Raw genomic sequence first — 18875 nt, 5'->3', positions numbered from 1 at the left:
CACCTGATTCCAAACTAAAAAACTAAAGACATCATGGTACTTGCTTAGATTTTTTAGCCAGTCTGCAAAATTTGCATCAAATTCATACCTAAATTTTTAATTTTCCCTTACTTCTCCCCTAAAGATAATATGACCTCTTTAGACTTTATAGCTTTTAAACTAAGAGCACAAGTCTCACCCTGTCAGAAACATACCCAGAATTCCATCCTTCCACTGTATAATTTCATGAAAAAAAAACACAAATAAAAACAAGATATAGAATTAATTATATTTTGTTGGTCCTGTGGTGTGAATACTTATAAAAACTTTAATATCATCTCTTGTGACCAAATTTAGATTTTTTTTTTTTGCAGCTTGAGCTCTTAAGCTACTTGCAGAGTATAACTTGGCCTTTTTGGGCTCTGAAACTGCCTGCAGTCAGATTCCAACCCCCCCCCCCCCCCATACCTCTACCGATTGTACTGTTTGATAAATTGTAGTCCTTGCTTCATTGTTAAATAATACTCCCTGTACTGTAATTGTGTGATCAAAGAAAGCTCTTGCCTGGGCCAAAACTAGGACTTGATAAATGCTTAATCACATATTACCCCTTGTTCTCACCTCCCAACTTCACTTGCTAGATCGCTGAGTCACTGAAAGTCCAGTTGCCCCCACCAATCAAAAAGCACATGATGGAAGTTTATGATCTTTTCCCCCAGCAACCCATCTCTTTGATCATCAGCTCCTTGCAACTTTTGCCTTTATAAACCCTGTCCTATCCCCTCCATTTTGGAACATTTTCTTGGTTCATACCAAGGGCTATGTTTCCCAGTTTGCAAATTGTTACCTGAATAAATTCTCTGTACCTTTCTTTAAAAAGATAATCTCCAGCCCTAGCTGGTTTGGCTCAGTAGATAGAGCACCAGCCTGTGGACTGAAGGGTCTTGAGTTTGATTCTGGTTAAGACACATGCCAGGCTGTGGCCTCAATCCCCAGTAGGGGGCGTGCAGGAGGCAGCCAATCAATGATTCTCATCACTAATGTTTCTTTCTCTCCCTCTCCCTCCCTCTCTGAAATCAATTAAAATATATATATTGAAAAAATATATATATCTCCAGCCTGGCCAGTGTGGTACAGTGGTTGAGAATCATGGTTGGATTCCTGGTCAAGGCACATGCCTGGGTTGTGGCTCTATCCCCAGTAAGGGGCATGCAGGAGACAGCCGATCAATGATTCTCTCTCATCATTGATGTTTCTATCTCTCTCTTCCTCTCCCTTCCTCTCTGAAATCAATAAAAATATAAAAAATGCACTCTCTTTTAAAAAAGATATTTCCAGATTTTGGTTTTCAGATGAAACTTTGCAGCTTTTACTTGAGTCCGCCTGGGTCTGTGATAATTTGAAGTTTCAAGTTCTCAATAATACATCTCTTGATGTATTATAGCTTATTTTACTGTTGTATCTAAGCTATGTCTGAAAAACCCAGTTCAAATGAAAGTCAGTGAATGTTTTATAAATGAGAATTAACCTAAAATAAGAACACAAATTTATCTAGCAGCCTCAGGCAACTAATGAGACCAAAGATGACCCCAAATTACCAGCAACTGCTCTGCATTATTCAGTTTTAACCTTTTATATAGGAGGACACTGTGAGCTCAACTTTTGTTTGAATTTGTGTTTATATTCACAGAATCCAAATGGTCACTTTTTTTTTTTCCCTCCAGAAAAGTGTTTGTCAAGTACTGAGTAAACACCTGTCTCATTATTTGGAAGGTACAAGGGGAAAATGAGAGATGAGTGAGACATGACCCCTGCTCTCAGGGGGCTCATGATTTATGAAGAGGGTGCATTTATATCAAGATCAGCTGGTAAAGAATTGAAGGTTGTGCAATAAAATCACCAAAGCAGTGCTTTTAGTTAATAAATTGCAGAGCAGAACTCTGGGAAGAGAGGGACGTGGGCTAGAAGAATGCATCCTTGAGGGGTAGGATTGGATTGGTGGAAAAAGAAAAACAATGAGCAGAGGGAGGGGATGTGCTGAGATATCTGTGACAGTGAGGAGATTAGTCTGGGACAGAGAGCTCCAGTGGAAACAAGTCGGAGATAAGTTCTGACAATGAAAACGAGGCCAGTTTGTGGCGGCTCTTGATCTCCAAAGGGGGAATTTGGACTCTATTCTGGCTATAATAAAGGAGTGACAGGATCACATAAGTGTTTTTAGGAAACCTGATTTTAATGTCCCCAAGTGGATTTAAAGTAGAGCAACCAGAGTCCTGATATTAGTTGAAATCATTTTAACATTCCAGGCTTGGGGGCATGAGGCTTTAGAGTACCTTGACATAGCGCTATAGTCTGAAAATTATGAGTTATATACATTCTCCCCCAAACAGAGGCCTTTCAGCATAACAACAGAACTCAGCACAAATAATGGCATGATCCGGTTGCTATAAAGATCAAGAATTGCATCATTCTTTTCCTTCCTCTGAGCTGTGGAGAATTAATTGGTAGGGTCTACCTTAATGATTTGGTGGGGGGGGGGGGGGTGTAATTTTATTGGCTTTACATTTGACATTTGCTTCCATCTAACTGTGAGACCAAATTTTTTTTAAATAATCCTCCTACCTCTGGTTTTATAAAATAGTTGCAGTAGTCCCACTTACCTGCCAGGCATAATTTCCAAGACCCCCAGAGGAAGCTTAAAACTGTGGAGAGTACCAAACCCTATATATACACTATGTTCTTTTCTATACATACATACATACCCATGATAAAGTTTTATTTATGTTAACCATAGTAAGAGATCAGCAACAACAACTAATAGAATAAATTATACAATCATACTGTAATAAAACATGTGAATGTGGTGTTATTAAGTAGAATAAGGGTTACTTGAATACAAGCACTGTGACACTGTAACAGTCGATCTGATAACCCATTGGGGCCCCTAAGTGCCTAACAGGTGGGTGAGCATTTACTAATGGGTGGGGAGTGTATGCAGTGTGGAGACGCTGGACAAAGGGATGGTTTGGGATTGGGGTGGGGCAGAGAAGGACTCAGAATGGCATGAAATTTAAAATTTATAAATTGTTTATTTCTGGAATTTTCCATTGAATATTTTTGGATGTGGTTGACAGAGGGTAGCTGAAATTGCAAAAAGCAAAACCATGGATAAAGGAAAAGTACTGTATATGGAAAAATGTAGGTTAACAAATATTTATTATAATGATTATGACACCTATTTAGGCCTGTTGAACTGCACTCTCATTTCCCTCCCTTTGTTCATTTTCTATTTGTTATTTGCCTTTAGTAAGTTCAGAGGAGATGGAATCAGGCTGTAAAAAGTAAAAGAAAAAAAAAATTCTTGGGTTCTATTTAACCATTATATTAACCATGTTCTACTTATGAATTTTGGAATCAGGATATATGTGAATAATGTATATAGATATATAGTAAACCTCAACTGAAAGTTCACAATATTGATTGGAAATTGTGTCTATGCATTTGTACTTCAAGTGCTTCTTATATGGGGAAAGAATCAATGACAATGTTGAGGCAACTTAAAAATTGATTTTACTCTTACATTTTTTATATGTCATATTTTAGGGGATGTATCATATGACATTAGATTTTCAAAAGTGGCTGTTTTCTGAATGTATTTTAGTGTCCAAATCATACTTTAAAAAATATTTTCCAAGTAAAAAATTATTGTCTTAATGTGTTTGACATAAAGCTACAATTCTAAATTAATAAGTCCTTTCTTCAAAGTATTTCTGCCTTAGATCAAACTAAATTTGACTAATAGGCAAAACAAAACTCATTAGCCTTATAGATTGAGATAAGATTTTGGAACATGTTAGCTTTAGGGTGAGAGAGCCCCTGACTCCCTCCAACAGATATTCAGGATGTCCTATATTCATAGTATCTCTGTTTCTTTTCATTGAATTTATTGGGGTGACATTAATAAAATCATATAGGTTTTAGGCATTCAATTCTATAATACATCATCTGTATATTGTACTGTATGTTCACCACCCAAGTCAAGTCCCCTTCTGTCACCATTTATCTCCTTTTTACCCTCTCCTACCTCCCTCTACCCCCTTTCCCTCTGATAATCACCAGGCTTTTATCTGGGTCTATGATTTTTATTTTTTGCTTAACCCCTTCACTTTTCCCACCTAGCCCTGCAAGTCACATCATCTCCAAATGTGAGGGGCTGGAACCAAGCCAGTGGCTCTAGATATTATAAGGGAAGTCAGTGCTTTCTTGGTGGCAGAGAGATTTCACAGATCACATATTAAATACCCAAAGTATTTCTTTTAAGAAATAACAAGGGTGAGAAAGGGGATGCAATTCCCCTTTTTATGTCACCTGTGAAAATATCCAAACCTGAGAGCCCCAGTCACAGCGTGTGGAGTTGTTGTAAATGTACAGAAAGTGATGGGTTTTGTAAATGTGTAAACCTTTTCTCAGTTTAGGCACCAAACCCCTTCCCCTTCCCCCCCAAAATAACAAAACACAAAACTTTGGAAGAGGAGTAGAAAGAATGAGATGCAGGTTGAATAATCAGAGACTGAACAAAAGTCAGGTGGGGATGTTAAATATTTAAAAGAATCAAGGCTTCAAAGCTAGATCTCTGGCAACTACTTTCAATCCAAACCCTGAGGCAGCAAAGCAAAATGTTGAGACTCAGAGTAAAAAAAATCCAAAAGGAAATTAAGGAGGAAATAACAGATGGGAGGAAAATATTTAACTGCAGTAAAAGGAATGAAAACAAAACAAGAAAGTGACCAAAACAGAAGTAGGAGAAATACAAATTTCCTTTGATTTCTGTTTTATATTATAATCTGACTTCAGTGACATAAGTGTACACTCTTACTTTCTTGTTTGAAAAACCTCTTCAGCCTTTTCAATGCAGGGGAATAGAAAAGCATTTCTGTTTTGAACCACATCTTCACCATGTCCCACAAATGACAAAAATCCCTGTCAACAATTTCTGTACATCGTATGTTCTCTGTATTAAAGAGGTAAAATAGAGAAGCACCAGCAAGTTCTGTACATATTTAATAGTTAGCAATATCAAGACCCAATAATACAATACTTACATATAAGTCTTCTTCCTGCTAAGGAAAATGCAAAATGTAGAGCCTAATTCAGTTGTTTGTTATTTCTATTTCTTTGACTTTTAAGAAAGCATTGGGAGAGTATTGCAAATAGTAAGATAATGGGACCTACGGTGGGAAGTACTTTGTTCAGGCAAAGTTTCAAGATCTGTGATAACTGTGCAGATTCCCAGCAAACAAATTTCCTTTAGCAAGTCCAACATTACAATAAAGGCACCAGGTAGATATAGAATATAAAAAATTAAAATAGCAAAATTCAGTCTATGTAATCAATGCCTCTATTTGTGGGAGCTTTAAATATGCACATGCACACACACATGCTCTTTTCTAATTTGCTTATTAGTGGATTTTAATAAAATATTTAATTATAAAGCAATTATTACTCATGTTCTTTTGAACTTAGCTCTGTCTGTTGCCACTGACATCTGGTACATGTGTAATGTATCTGGCTGCAATTATAATAGCATCATGAAAACCCAAACCAACACCACCATCACCCAAGCCAGACAATTGCTATTTAGAAACAACCGTGTCATCATTTTATCAATACCTGTATTCTCACGAGATTTCTTCATGCTGGTGTGTGTTATATCAGCCTGTAGATTACCCATGCCACTTCAGGGCATTTCCTTAACTTTGGGTTGCTCTTCAAATGCATTGCTACTTATTCTCTTTAAGGGTTTTTCTCACTCAGCCCTCTCATTCCAGCAAGTAGGTAACAACAAATTCATTAGGCAAAGTCCAATTTAAAAGAACCTTGTGAACACCTGTAGTACTGAGAGTCCTTCTGAAATGGGGGTAATACCCTCTCTTAAGGTATGTATGACTTACTTTAGTATTTTTGTTAATTAGATTTCTTGAAGCCAGGTAGGCGCCAGACAACAAAATATAATCAATAAAGAAAAAACAAAACAAAAACAATTTGCCATTCTCAGAGATGAGCTAACATATTGCACTCATGAATGTTTATCTCCCGGGAGCAAAATTAATGGTAAGTTCCATCACTGGGCTTTGGCCATAATCTGATTCTTTTTTTTAAATTTTATTGATTTTTTACAGAGAGAAAGGGAGAGGGACAGAGTGTCAGAAACATCGATGAGAGAGAAACATCGATCAGCTGCCTCCTGCACACCCCTTACTGGGGATGTGCCCGCAACCACGGTACATGCCCTTGACCGGAATCGAACCTGGGACTTTTCAGTCCTTAGGCTGACGCTCTATCCACTGAGCCAAACCGGTTAGGGCCATAATCTGATTCTTGTTGGACTCAGACACTTTTTGAAAGGGAAGGAAAGTAATTCTAACCTGAGTGTGAGTGACTCTCTGTCAGAAACAGGGAGTCAGGTCTGTAAGGAACTAGATGGTGGTCACTGTAGATAAAGTTATAAAGTTCACCCAAAACTTTTAGACTGTTGTTGCCGGTCAATAGACCTAGCTTGAGCAGCAACAGCAAAGCCTGGAAGTCTGTTAGAAATGCAGAATCTCATATGTATCTCAGCTCAGGCCTACAGAATCAATCTGCATTTCAACAAGATCCCTAAGTGATTCACTGGCACATTCAAATACAAGAAGTACTACTCTAGAGTAACTTCTCTCTATTGGTCCACCCGTTTGGGGGTGTACCACTCAAGTCATCCCTCTCCCTTATCATCCAAATTTCAGTTCTCACAATCAGAGTAAAGAAGGCACTTGTTAGAGACAATCCAGTGAGATACAATACTGCTTTTAGTGTTCAGGGGAAATAAAACAAAATCATGTGGGAACCTATTGAACCTTAAATGAGAAGATTCAGAATTCAGCTTATTCTGTCTTTGCCACTTAAGAGCTGTATGACCTTTAGCAAATCACTTAAGCTCTCTGAGCTCTGGTACCTAAGCTTTAAAATGGGAGACTAGTAACATCTTCTCTAGCTCCGTTCCAGTGCTCAATTATGAACCTCAAATGACATCAACAGATAAAAGCCGTTTTGAACTGTGCCTAGAAATTCAAGTATTCATTCCACTTATATTGGGAATGGAATAACTTTAGAATTCTAGGAATCATCTTGGAAAGAAGAGGGTTAAAAAGAGCCTAGATTAAGTAGCTAATAAGTGCTGGGCACTTTCTACAAATTACCTTCCTTAATTCTCACAGCCACTTTCCAAGGCAGACATTATTATTCCCAATTTACAGACAGGCCAACCGAAACTCAGAGAGATTAGAAGCCTGGCCAACGTCATATCGTAAATAAGTGGAAGAGCTGGAAATCGAAGCTGAGTTTATAAGCCACTACACCTTGCAGCCATACAGCTATTTGTTCAACTGCTTCCAAATAAAAAGCAAACAAAAAATATTGCTTCAGTCAGATGCGAGTTAAAAGGAGCTCCCAAATGAGGACAGGGCCACCGCACAATCAGCTTTGTCTTGAACATAAGCCCTGTCCTGTTTTAAGCACTCCCCAGTGGTTTCCCTTAAATAAAATCCACCAGGCAATCTGGCCACAGCCTCTGTCCCCTCTCATCCATTCTCTCCTTTCCTCACTTTACTCCACCACATTCGCCTTTTGATAGTTCTTTGAACAGACCAAGCTCTTCTTCATGGGATCTTTGCCTGTGCTGTTAGCTCTAGATCTTTGTTTCCCCCACCCACCAGAGCCACCTTATCCTCTGCATCTCTCAGGTTCACCTTAACTGTTCTTGCCTTTAACAGACCTTCTCTAAAACCTCATAGAAAAGCAGCTCTTCCTCTCACATTCTCTCAGCTTCTTATTTTCTTCTTTTTAACATTTATAATTTGTGATTAAATTATTCACTCGTTTATTTTCTTCCACATACCACACCACACACCCTCCAAGAATAGAAGCTCCATGAGGCAAGAATTAGTCTTCCTGTACCATAAGACTTCACACAAAGCAGTCATTCAGTGACGCTAAATAAAGGAAAGGGAAAATGGGAGAAATGAGTGAAGAGGAAGGGGTATTTAAACATGTATGTGCCTGAATTTCTTTGTTGTAAGAATTTATAAGGAGATAATGGAGCCTAGCTCCATAATATCCAATGATTCATAACTTTTCTCTGTTAAAAACATATCTTTTGGATGAAAGCTCCAGTTTCAAAAACTTCAAATGGACTTACATTATTTAGCACATTTTGGGAAAGAAAACATTTATTTCTTCCCCCTGGTGAACTGAGAACAATTATTTAGCATATTTTGGGAAATAAAACATTTATTTCTTCCTCCTGGGAACAGCTGAGCAGCAACTGGAGAGACTCATGGTCATGTCCCCTTCAGTAGTTGGGGATGAACAAGTGAACAGGACAGGATTCCAACAGCTCCATGCCCCAAAGCAGTGACGCTGATCTTAGAGAAGTCACTTGGTGTGAGGGTTCAGGCTATTAGCGTTCAACGTTTAGTTTTGATTCCTGCAATCCTGGATAAATCCTTGGAACTTTGCTCCAATGTGATCCTTGCAGCCATACAGCTATTTGTTCAACTGCTTCCAAATAAAAAGCAAACAAAAAATAATGACGGCCTTGGAAAGTGGCTGTGAGAATTAAGGGAGGTGGGGCATGACTGTGCAAGAAAGGGTGACAAAAAGACTAGAAGAAAATGAGAAACAGCTCTAGGAAAGGCTGAGTAAAAAGAAAGTCTAGAGAACTGAGAAAAAGTCAGAAAAATAAATAGGACGAGGGTAGCTAATATTAATCAGTCACTTTCCATGTGCCAGGTACTATTTCAAGTGGTTTATGTGCATTTAAACTCATTTAATGCTTTCATCCACCTTAGGAAAGTGGTACCTTTATTATTCCCATTTTACACACAAAGAAACCGAGGCAGAGAGAGGTAATATAGTTTGCCCAGTGATCACATAACTTTCAAAGAAGGTCTTCATTTAAAGGCTCAATAAAACGGGTGAGTTGGCAGACGTATGATTCATTTAGAGCTGGAACGGGGATAAATGAGGATAGAGATGGGATCCGAGTTTATGTGGATTTATAATGATGTTATTGAGGTTTTAAATTCTAAAAAACCTTTGTATCATTTTAGAAAGTTATTCTTAACTCTGATCTCTGTTTTATCCACCCCATCAAAAAGCTAATCAGACTGTACTAGAGAATAAGTCATAAAAAAGATATGCAACAATGACTTCTTTTGTTTAGGGAAAAGCAGCCTCAAGCTTGAGAGTATGTCGTTCTACCTCTACCATATTTGTAATAATTTTTGTTATCCAACCCTGCTTGCCTATTCCCTCCACCTTGCCCCAGAGACCAATATACGTCTAGTGATAATAAAGAAGGGCATTAACATAGGAAGAGAAAAATAATTCAGAGGTTAGGGGCTGGCCACAGAAGGTACTTTCTCAGACACTATAAAATCCTTGTTTACTTGGTTTGTAACCAGGAAACTTAGTTAATAACCTTCATTTTTTTCAACTCCTCTTGCAAGTGCAAATCCAATACAATTCTTCGGTGGGGCACAGTAAAAAGAAAATGCAAAGGCATTTGAAAAAGCTCACCCATTTAGATTTAATTACATACATAACTGGTGTCCTCCCAAGTGTGAAAATGCTGTAACCAATAAATCAGACAATAAAATGCTATCTGAGCAGAACAGATTTATTGAGAAGATGTGTGAGCAATCAAAATTCACTGACTTGCATTGGGTATTTTTACCCAGAAAAGTTTTTAGATGCAAAGCAAATCCTGCTCGTTGAATCTTGCCTTCTTTTGAACACTTAGGTCAGTCATGTTCCCTAAAGGGGTGTTCTTGTGCAATGACTTTGAAGAGAACAGATTTCCATCTTAAAAACTGCTCTGTGTTAAAGAATTACTAGATCTGTGTTTGTATGTTAGATTTTAATGACCATCTCGTTCGTCTAATACTGTTTCTTACATGCTTAATAACTACTAACCAAAGCTTCATTTAGTAGAAAGAGTATTTTAGATTAAAGCTTCCTTGAGATGTACAAGGAAGCTACAAACTTCTGCAAAGCTCAATTTTTAAAAATGAGACATTCAGACTACCAAATATCTCCCTAATCAGCATAATAATAAAAATAGACTCTTTGTAACATTAGCATTGGGGTCATTAAAACATTGCCAGTGATTCTGATCTTTATGAAAACCACTTTTTTTCAGTGTGCCTTGGATTGAAATTTCTTGTGAATGAACCAGGTTGGAGTAAGAAATGTGGGAAGGCTCAAGTCTCAAGTCTTGTCATCTTTTGGGCATACTTTTGCCAAGTGTAAATTGTCGGAGGGTATAGACTCACCACATTTTCATGCTCCCATTTGGAATAAAATTAAATGAAAAAAATGTTTCTCCTTTTGATAAAACCTTGTGGAAATAATGCATTAATACACTTTATAGCTGCTGGTCAATCGTGTTAAAGGCACAATCTGATCTCTGCAGACATGTTCCTGAGGAAAAGAGCCAGTCAGCTGAGCCACTTCCTCATTTTTTGTACATGTACAAATGAAAATGACCTTAGGATTCACAAAATCATCCATGGTTACAAGTAAGGAAATAAAACATGTAAATAATAGCGAGGCTTTTACTTTATCATTAAATCATAATGCTCTTGGGTGTTTTGTTTTTTTTCATTGACTGATTCAGAAAGCAAAAATGGCTCTGCTTGAGTTGAAATACTTCCTTTCTTCCCTTACTTTCTCCATCACAACATAAAGCTAACTTTAGATAATTTTGCTTAGACTGGTATTGTTTTTCTATTTCTTTTATTTGTTTGGGAGTTCTAGGCTCTGACAGGAGAGCTGGCATCTAACTGTGAAACAGGCTAAGTTTCTTGACTGACTCAAACAACATCCATTTCCTTATTCTCCCTAGCTGTGGATTTTTAAGTTTGGATCAGACTCCTGCCCTTGTTTCTCTCTGTATCTATCAGCTAACAAGTACACATCTGCTCCGATGGCAACAAACTTTGCTGAAGAAATAAATAAGAATGCCTTCTTTCCCCAAATATGCTGAATAATGCAAGTCCATTTGAAGTTTTTGAAAGAGGAGCTTTTATTAAATTTATTCAGTACTCAGATTTAAGGTCCTTCGATTTTGACACTCATTAACCATATAGACAGATCATGTTACTTCAGCAGGCCGTTTCTCCTTTTTGTTTTGTTTTTATAAATCATTGCCCACTGTTTGTCTCCTTTCAGTTTCTCTAGCAACTATATGTTCTCTTAGACATGCTGGGCTAGTCTGAAGTTAACAGAACTGCTTAGTAAAGTCCACTGTATCCCAAACAAGAACCTTTCATGCAGAAGAGAATGCCTTTCCTTAAAAATACTTTTAAGAAATACATATATGAAAAGTGGCACGATGTGATTTGGAATTCAATATTTGATCAAGACACTGAATTCAGAACTGCATTTTGCAAGCCTCTCATTTTTGTATTTGCCAAGGGCCTCTTTACACAAGTTACTTAAATTGACCTTTTATGCTTTAAACAAATGTGGTTTCTAGAAACCCGAGGCAAAGCAGCAAACATAAATTGTACTGACCTTCGTATATTGAAACTTCAAATTGGTGAGTGGGACAGGTAAGTCTGGCATGCCTGAGGACGACATTTCTGGTTCAGCTCCTGAAATACAGGTGACAGGCTCAGCGATTTAGTTCTGATAGAGCACTTGGCTTTATTTGTTCCTTTTTATCTGCACAGGCTAAGGTTTATTTGCATACTGGGATATGATTGGATGAACAAACCCGGAGCAAAAAGAAAATGACACTACTTATTTGTAACACCTAGTGCAGGAAGCCCTTGACTTTTTAAAGTTAAATCCTTAAGAAACCAGCGCTCTAGCCCTGCAGCCGCATCTGGAGACGGGCACTATTTGCAGATGAATTAATTTACAAAGCCCAAACCTGTGGGAAGGGTTCTCAGCGCAGCTGTTCTGGCCACTAAGGCCAGTTATTATTTTTTTGGCTTCTCGTGCTTTTTATGCTCCTGTGAAACTTTCCGTTCTCTGACAGACTTGGAATCAGAGGATTTGAGGATTGAGAGTCTAAACCGGCACTTGCTCTCAGCACAAGCTGGTGAGGAGAGGACCCTGGCCAGGTGTCTTCAGGTCAATGTTGTCAGGGAGAAAGGGTGCTGTTTGGGGAAGAAAGGCCCTCTATGTAGACCCTATCCCAAGTCAGCTTAAAAAAAATTATACCAATCAAGTGTATTTTGACTGCTGGGGAAGTAGACCTACTGTCATTTCAGAAGCTCTAAATTATCTTCATTTTACATATGGGAACAGAAAAATCCGCAGAACTCAGAGTGTGCTGTCATACAAGGTCACCACAGCAGCCATATGGTCTATAAAAATTCACTTAAAATGAAAGTAACCTCTGATTCTGGAAGTTGACTGTATTTACCAATCATTGACCCAGGTAATTGTACAAGGAGTAAACATAAACAGGACTTTCAAGTAACTCAGGTTCTTAAAATGAATAGTTCAAACTGGAAACATTAAAAAAAGGGACACATTTTTTAACTATACTACCCCCGTTTTAAGTACAATACTTAACTGTTTACAGTAGGAAGAGACAGAAAACTTTGGATGCTCTCAATTCTGATTACTAAGAATTCAGGGGTGTGTTTTTTTAAAATATATTTTATTGATTTTTTACAGAGAGGTAGGGAGAGAGATAGACAGTTAGAAACATCGATGAAAGAGAAACATCGATCAGCTGCCTCCTGCACATCTCCTACTGGGGATGTGCCCGCAACCGAGGTACATGCCCTTGACTGGAATCGAACCCGGGACCTTTCAGTCCGCAGGCCGAAACTCTATCCACTGAGCCAAACCGGTTTTGGCTCAGGGGTGTTTTTTTGTTCTGTTTTGTTTTCTCCAGTGAAAATTGCCAGCTCCCCCAAATATGGGATTTTGGTAGGGAAACATAAGCTCATTGACTAGTTACTCCCAACCAGGTGCTGCAGCCTTGCTTGCTCTTTCCATCCTTACTTGGTTTTCCATTTTACAGACAGAGGGTAACTTTGTTTGCTTATGATCACAGATGTAGTAAGTACAAGACAAGAATTTCATTTCCCAGAGAATTGGCTGTTTTGGTTCTCAAAGGGAAAAGTCACCCTCACAGGCACTTAAACTTGGCCCTTTATTCATTTAAGACAGGAGCCAGCAAACTTTTTCTGGGAAGAGACAGATAATATATTTAGCTTTCTAGGCGAGATAGTTTCTGTTGTAACTTACTTAGAGTCTGCATGAAAGAGACTCTAGGCAATAGATACATTAATGGCTGTAGATGTTTTTCAATACGATTTTATTTACAAAAAAGGGAGGCAGGCCCCTAGATCCAGCCCCCTAGATCCTAAGGCAACTGTCCCCAGCGTCCTTGTCCCCTGTGCCTCATGCTTGAAGACCAGATAGAACCTTCTGTGTCATTTCAACATTTTTTCTCTCTCTTTCTCCCTCTCTTGCTCTCAATTTCTTTCTTCCTTCCTTTTTGGAAAATTGAATTGTTTTCTCTTTTAAAAATGTGTTTTGAGTTAAATGCACAATTACACAACAGCTGTTACATAACTTGCGGATTGGTGCTCCGGCCATGCCCAGACAGCTGTGTTTTGCTGCTTTCTTCTGCTCTCAGTCTAACAGTTGTTTGTGGATTCAAACACTGGTTTATTTGATGTCCAGGCAGTGAAAGCTCAAAGCTTTATAACACACTTGGCATGTCATCTCACTACTCATATGCTCATCCTTGATCATATTTTATTGAAGAATTACATAAGAACAGGTCCTTTTATACCAGACACTACTGAAGGCAGGTAAAAGGTGCAGCTTTGGGAACAGGTTACAACACCTGCCCATTTAATTTCAACAAATATTTACCAAGTATCTTTTTGTGGGGAATGCATTGTGATTAGAGTATCAGGAACTCTTTAACCTTAATCTTACTTGAAGGGCAGATCTTTCCTGCCCAGAAACCACAGGGCCTGAGATCTCTAATTTTGAGGTAAGCTTTGTCCTGCCCCTAGAACTCGTCTTGAAAGAATATTATATTCCTGGGAATGGTTGCATGGATACAAGTCTTTATCAGACCGCTTCCCTCTGTTACAGAAGGAAAATGGCTTTGGTGAGAGCACAGGGGCCAACGAGGCACACCTCAAGCCTAGACCTAGGGTTGTGTATTTTGATTACAAAATATCATGCAGGGGAGGATGAGCTGGAACTCTACTTGGGGGTAACAGACAAAGGATGTTTTCTCTTCCTTTCCTTCTTAGGAAGTAGAAGCATAGTTTATGCTTTTCTTGAATATGATTTCTTCCAGCTCTTTGTGAAAACTGTCATTATACAAAGATGTGCATAGACCATGGCTTCAAGCCTTGCTGAAACTACTGTCTCATTTTACAATGAATCTCTCCAGAACTCCACTCATATCCGAGTCGCTGAAAGGATAATGGAGCCTAACCTGCTCCCACCCATATGAGTAAATGCAATAAAAACCACTCAGATTTGTTAACAAACATAACTGGATGGTGAAATAAAAATAGCTTCTTTTCACATGTTCCGTTTTCAAAATTCAGGGTCAATTTGTTGGAGCTAAACTTCCTTTGCTCAGTGATATCCCCCCTCCTGGATACCACTGAGCCTTCAGTGTTGCCCTAAGCATGGCTGTGTGAGTCTGCCGGTTGGTTAACTCTTTGCTTTTAATCACTGGAGTTTTTATCAGACACCACATTGTTCACATGCCTATTTAGGTTTTAATAATTTGGAAAATGTGGGCCTTGTGTGTGGTGAGAGATTATATGCTTGGTTGGTGGTGTTACCAACGAAGGAGAAAGGCAGAGTCTGAGTATGTGAACATGTGACTGTGGGTTAATTTCTGTTCATCTGCCATTCTTATCCAATTAGCAATATTTTCTCACCTCTGATTCTTGTGCTTTTCACATATCCTATCATTGTTTTCTCTTTGTATTCATTATTTAGATATGGCAAATGCCCCTCTTATTTGGTACAATCAGGACACTAATTAGTCACTAAAAGAAAGAGTAAAGCCTCTATAAGGTAAGTAATTTTAGTTTAAATACATTTTGCTAAACTTTATGGACCAAAGCCATTTCTTGGAACTGGGTCTGCTGCAGGAGGTTGAGATAACCTTGCATAAATAGTGTTCACAATGTGTATCTTTCCTCAAAGTGGAGAGAGATATTGAAGACACTAAAGGAATCTTTGAGGTAGTCTGAATGTAGACTACTTTGAAATCTTTATGATATTTCCCATATTTTTTTAACAATTGTGTGCACACATTACATAGCAACTTGATGAGATTGAGTGTTTGCATAGTACTCAGTTGTTTTTATAGAAATAACTCTCCGTTTCTCCTAATAAATCTACAATTTAAATAACATTTAATTAAACCATGTCATTGAAGTACTAGGTTTATGTAAATGACCAAGGTTTGGAGCAAAGATATTTGACTGTTGGTAAGCAGAGGAAACTGCCCTAAGCTGAACCATAGACATAACTATTAGTAGAACTAATTTTTTGTTGTTTGCTGTTTACTATTTTTTTTATTTTTAAAAAACTTTTAAAAGTCAATGTACCATATTTGGAATACTATTTACATCTCAATAAATAGTTATAAAATGAACAAAAGAAAATAACCATCACTCTGGTCAAAGAATAGAAAAATATCAGCACCCCAAACCCATTTTGTGTATCCTCCCCATCACTATCCCCTTCTTCCTCACCCTAAATGATCTATATCCTAACTTTGAATGCCACACATTCCTTTTCCCTGATTTTGGACTCGACAAGCAAGTCATACAGTCAGGATATTTTTACAAAGAAAATTCAGAGATACAAGTTAATCTGGTAAATGAGTTAAGTCATGGGTGAAGGTAAAGAAAGTTTCACAGAGAGTACTCCCCAACCCAGTAAACATAAATAGTAAGTGCAAAATAAGCCGCAATGAGTTAACATTTTTATGAGTAAAGGGGCACTTTTTCATCCCAACCACAGTACACATTTAATTGTAGAGAAATGGCCCTTATCCTACAGTGTTGGTCAGAGCTTAATAGCACTTGGCAAATCATATCAAAATATAAAAAAATGTTCAAACCCTTAATCCAGGTATTCTACTTCTAGAAATTAATTTTAAAGAAACAATAAAATATGTGTAAATTATCTTTAATATAATGTTATTTACAAAATAGAAAAATACCAAATGATTGATAAATCATGATTTAGAAAAAAAAACAAGTGAACAAATACTTAAGGAAGGACCTGGACCTGGTAAGCTTTTGTGATATATTGTGAGTTAATTTTTCTTAAAAAAGCAGCTTATAAAACTGTGTGGAGGCATCCTAATAAATTGTGTTCCAAAATCTTCAATTTGGCTTTGACCTCAGCTTTAGCATTTGGAAAGTGAAATAGCTGAATTTTGACTTCAATGTCATTTTTGGCACCCTGAATTTATCCATGATCAAAATGCTTCTGTCCCCTCTCTATATATATGCCCAAGCGACTGTTGAACAGCTGACTATTTGACCGGCCGACCAGTAGCTATGACATGCACTGACCACTGGGGGAAAGAAGCTCAACGCAGGAGCTGCCAAGCTGTAATGACTTGGCAGCTGCGGTTCTTGGGTAATGCACCTGGAACCAGAGAGGAGGGAGCCCGATTCCGGGGTGCGTCATCTGAGAACTGCCCTCTCACAATCCAGGACCCCTCGGGGGATGTCGGAGAGCTGGTTTTGGCCGGATCCCCACAGGCCAGGCCGAGGGACCCCACCAGTGCACGAATCCATGCACCGGGCCTCTAGTATTTTATATAATTTCCTCAGGCTGAATAATGGCCCCCCAAAGATCCCTGGAACCTATGAACGTTACCTAAGATAGCAAAGGAAAGTTAGCAGCTGTGATTAAATTAGGGAGTTTGCGGTGAGAGATAACCCTAGATTACCAGGGTGGGCCCTCAATGCAGTTGTAAGCATCCTCATTAGAGTCAAAGGAGATTTGACTACAGAAGTAGAAGAAAATATGACCCCTGAAGGCCCTAGTTTTGACCATGGAGGATAAGGCCAGGAGCCAGGGGATACAAAAAATGCAGCTCTAGAAGCTGGGAAATACAAGGACATGGATTATCTCCTAGACTCTCTGCAGAGAGCAGGCCCTGCCTACCCCTTTGATACTAGCCAGTGAAACTGACTTCACACCTCTGTACAGATTGGTAGTTACAAAACAGTCATGGGGATGAAAAGTACAGCATACAACATCTAGTCAATAATATGAAATAACTATGTATGGTGCCTGGTAGGGGAACACTCTGTAAAGTATATGATTGCCTAGCCACTATGCTGTACACCTGAAAATAATACAAAATAATATTGAATGTAAACTGTTATTGAAAAAATAATTTTAGAAAAGAAATCTAAGGAAATCAATATGTGCTTTTAAACCATTACGTTTGTAGTAATTTGCTACAAGAGCCATAAGAACCGAATACACTAATCAACAAAACCACAAGTTCAGAGAAGTCAAAAAATACATGCTGACCCTGACCACACATCATTCATTCTCCACGTTCTTCAAGTTTATTGTTAATATCTAAACAACCATGTTCAGGTCAAGGAAAGACTTTGACCAGCACCTTGGGATAAAACTCCTCAGATACTTGACATCTTGAAAATCTTCCAGTTTCAGTTGCTATATAAATGGATATTTATTCAGTTGCAAAAGTTAACTGCAAAAGGTAATGACATTTGTAAAAGCTATTCATTTTTTAAATAATTATTTTATTTGGACAATATCACCCTTGGTTTGCATTTGCTTGCTTGGATTTGCTCCCATATTTTATTTATTTATTTATTTTTTTAAAATATTTTTTTATTAATTTTTTACAGAGAGGAAGGGAGAGAGATAGAGAGTTAGAAACATCGATGAGAGAGAAACATCGATCAGCCGCCTCCTGCACACTCCCCACTGGGGATGTGCCCGCAACCAAGGTACATGCCCTTGACCGAAATCGAATCTGGGACCTTTCAGTCCGCAGGCCGACGCTCTATCCACTGAGTCAAACCGGTTTCGGCTGCTCCCGTATTTTAAAGTTACACGTACATACCCGGACCTGTAACCACAATCCAAATTTATCTTTCTGGCCCTGGCTTTACATTTCAGCTGCTTGTGTACCTACGCTAAATGGCACACTTAGTCATGTAGCTGGGCTTGCAAATTTGTATTTGCAAACACATACTTATTTCATGTTCACCATGCAGTGTTATAAAAATTAGAAATATTTACATAAAATTCCAGATTTTTACTTACTAAATATGAGAAGGTCTGAAGAATGGTTTCAGCCTTGTGTGCCTATTGAAATCACATAGGGAGTTAAAAACAAAACAGATTTTGATTCAATAAGGAGTCGTTTGAGCCCAGGTATTGATATGCATTTAAAACTACTCAGGCCCTGACCGGTTTGGCTCAGTGGATAGAGCATTGGCCTGCGGACTCAAGGGTCCCAGGTTCGATTCAGTCAAGGGCATGTACCTTGGTTGCGGGCACATACCCCGTGGGAAGTGTGCAGGAGGCAGCTGATCGATGTTTCTGTCTCATCGATGTTTCTGACTCTCTATCCCTCTCCCTTCCTCTCTGTAAAAAATCAATAAAATATATATTTTTTAAAAAACTACTCAGGTTATTCTCTCTCCATTTCCTCATGGTATAACCAACCAATGCTGAGTAGTAGAGGTGCTCCAAGTTGGAGGTATGTCCACACCATTTGGAAAGATATTAGATCTGCAAATCCTCAGGACTACTGCACTACATCACAGACCCAACCT

The 18875-nt window shown here is 38.4% G+C and overlaps 1 protein-coding gene across 1 annotated transcript in view; it reads right to left on the bottom strand.

Annotated features, from left to right (window-relative positions):
• The window catches only part of ALDH1A1 (aldehyde dehydrogenase 1 family member A1), a 48116-nt gene extending 36406 nt beyond the window's left edge, over positions 1-11710 (bottom strand). Inside the window, exon 1 of the mRNA XM_070431494.1 lies at positions 11593-11710. Coding sequence (XP_070287595.1) covers positions 11593-11658 — 66 coding nt within the window. The 5' untranslated portion in view covers positions 11659-11710. The remainder of the gene's footprint in view (positions 1-11592) is intronic.
• Positions 11711-18875: the final 7165 nt, after the last annotated feature.

The sequence above is a fragment of the Myotis yumanensis genome, unplaced genomic scaffold, assembly GCF_028538775.1.
Source record: "Myotis yumanensis isolate MYYU_CA2020_CCGP unplaced genomic scaffold, mMyoYum1.0.hap1 SCAF_12, whole genome shotgun sequence".
Classification (NCBI taxonomy): domain Eukaryota; kingdom Metazoa; phylum Chordata; class Mammalia; order Chiroptera; family Vespertilionidae; genus Myotis; species Myotis yumanensis.
Note: the sequence above shows the minus strand (reverse complement) of the source record. Positions and strands in the feature narration are given on the sequence as shown.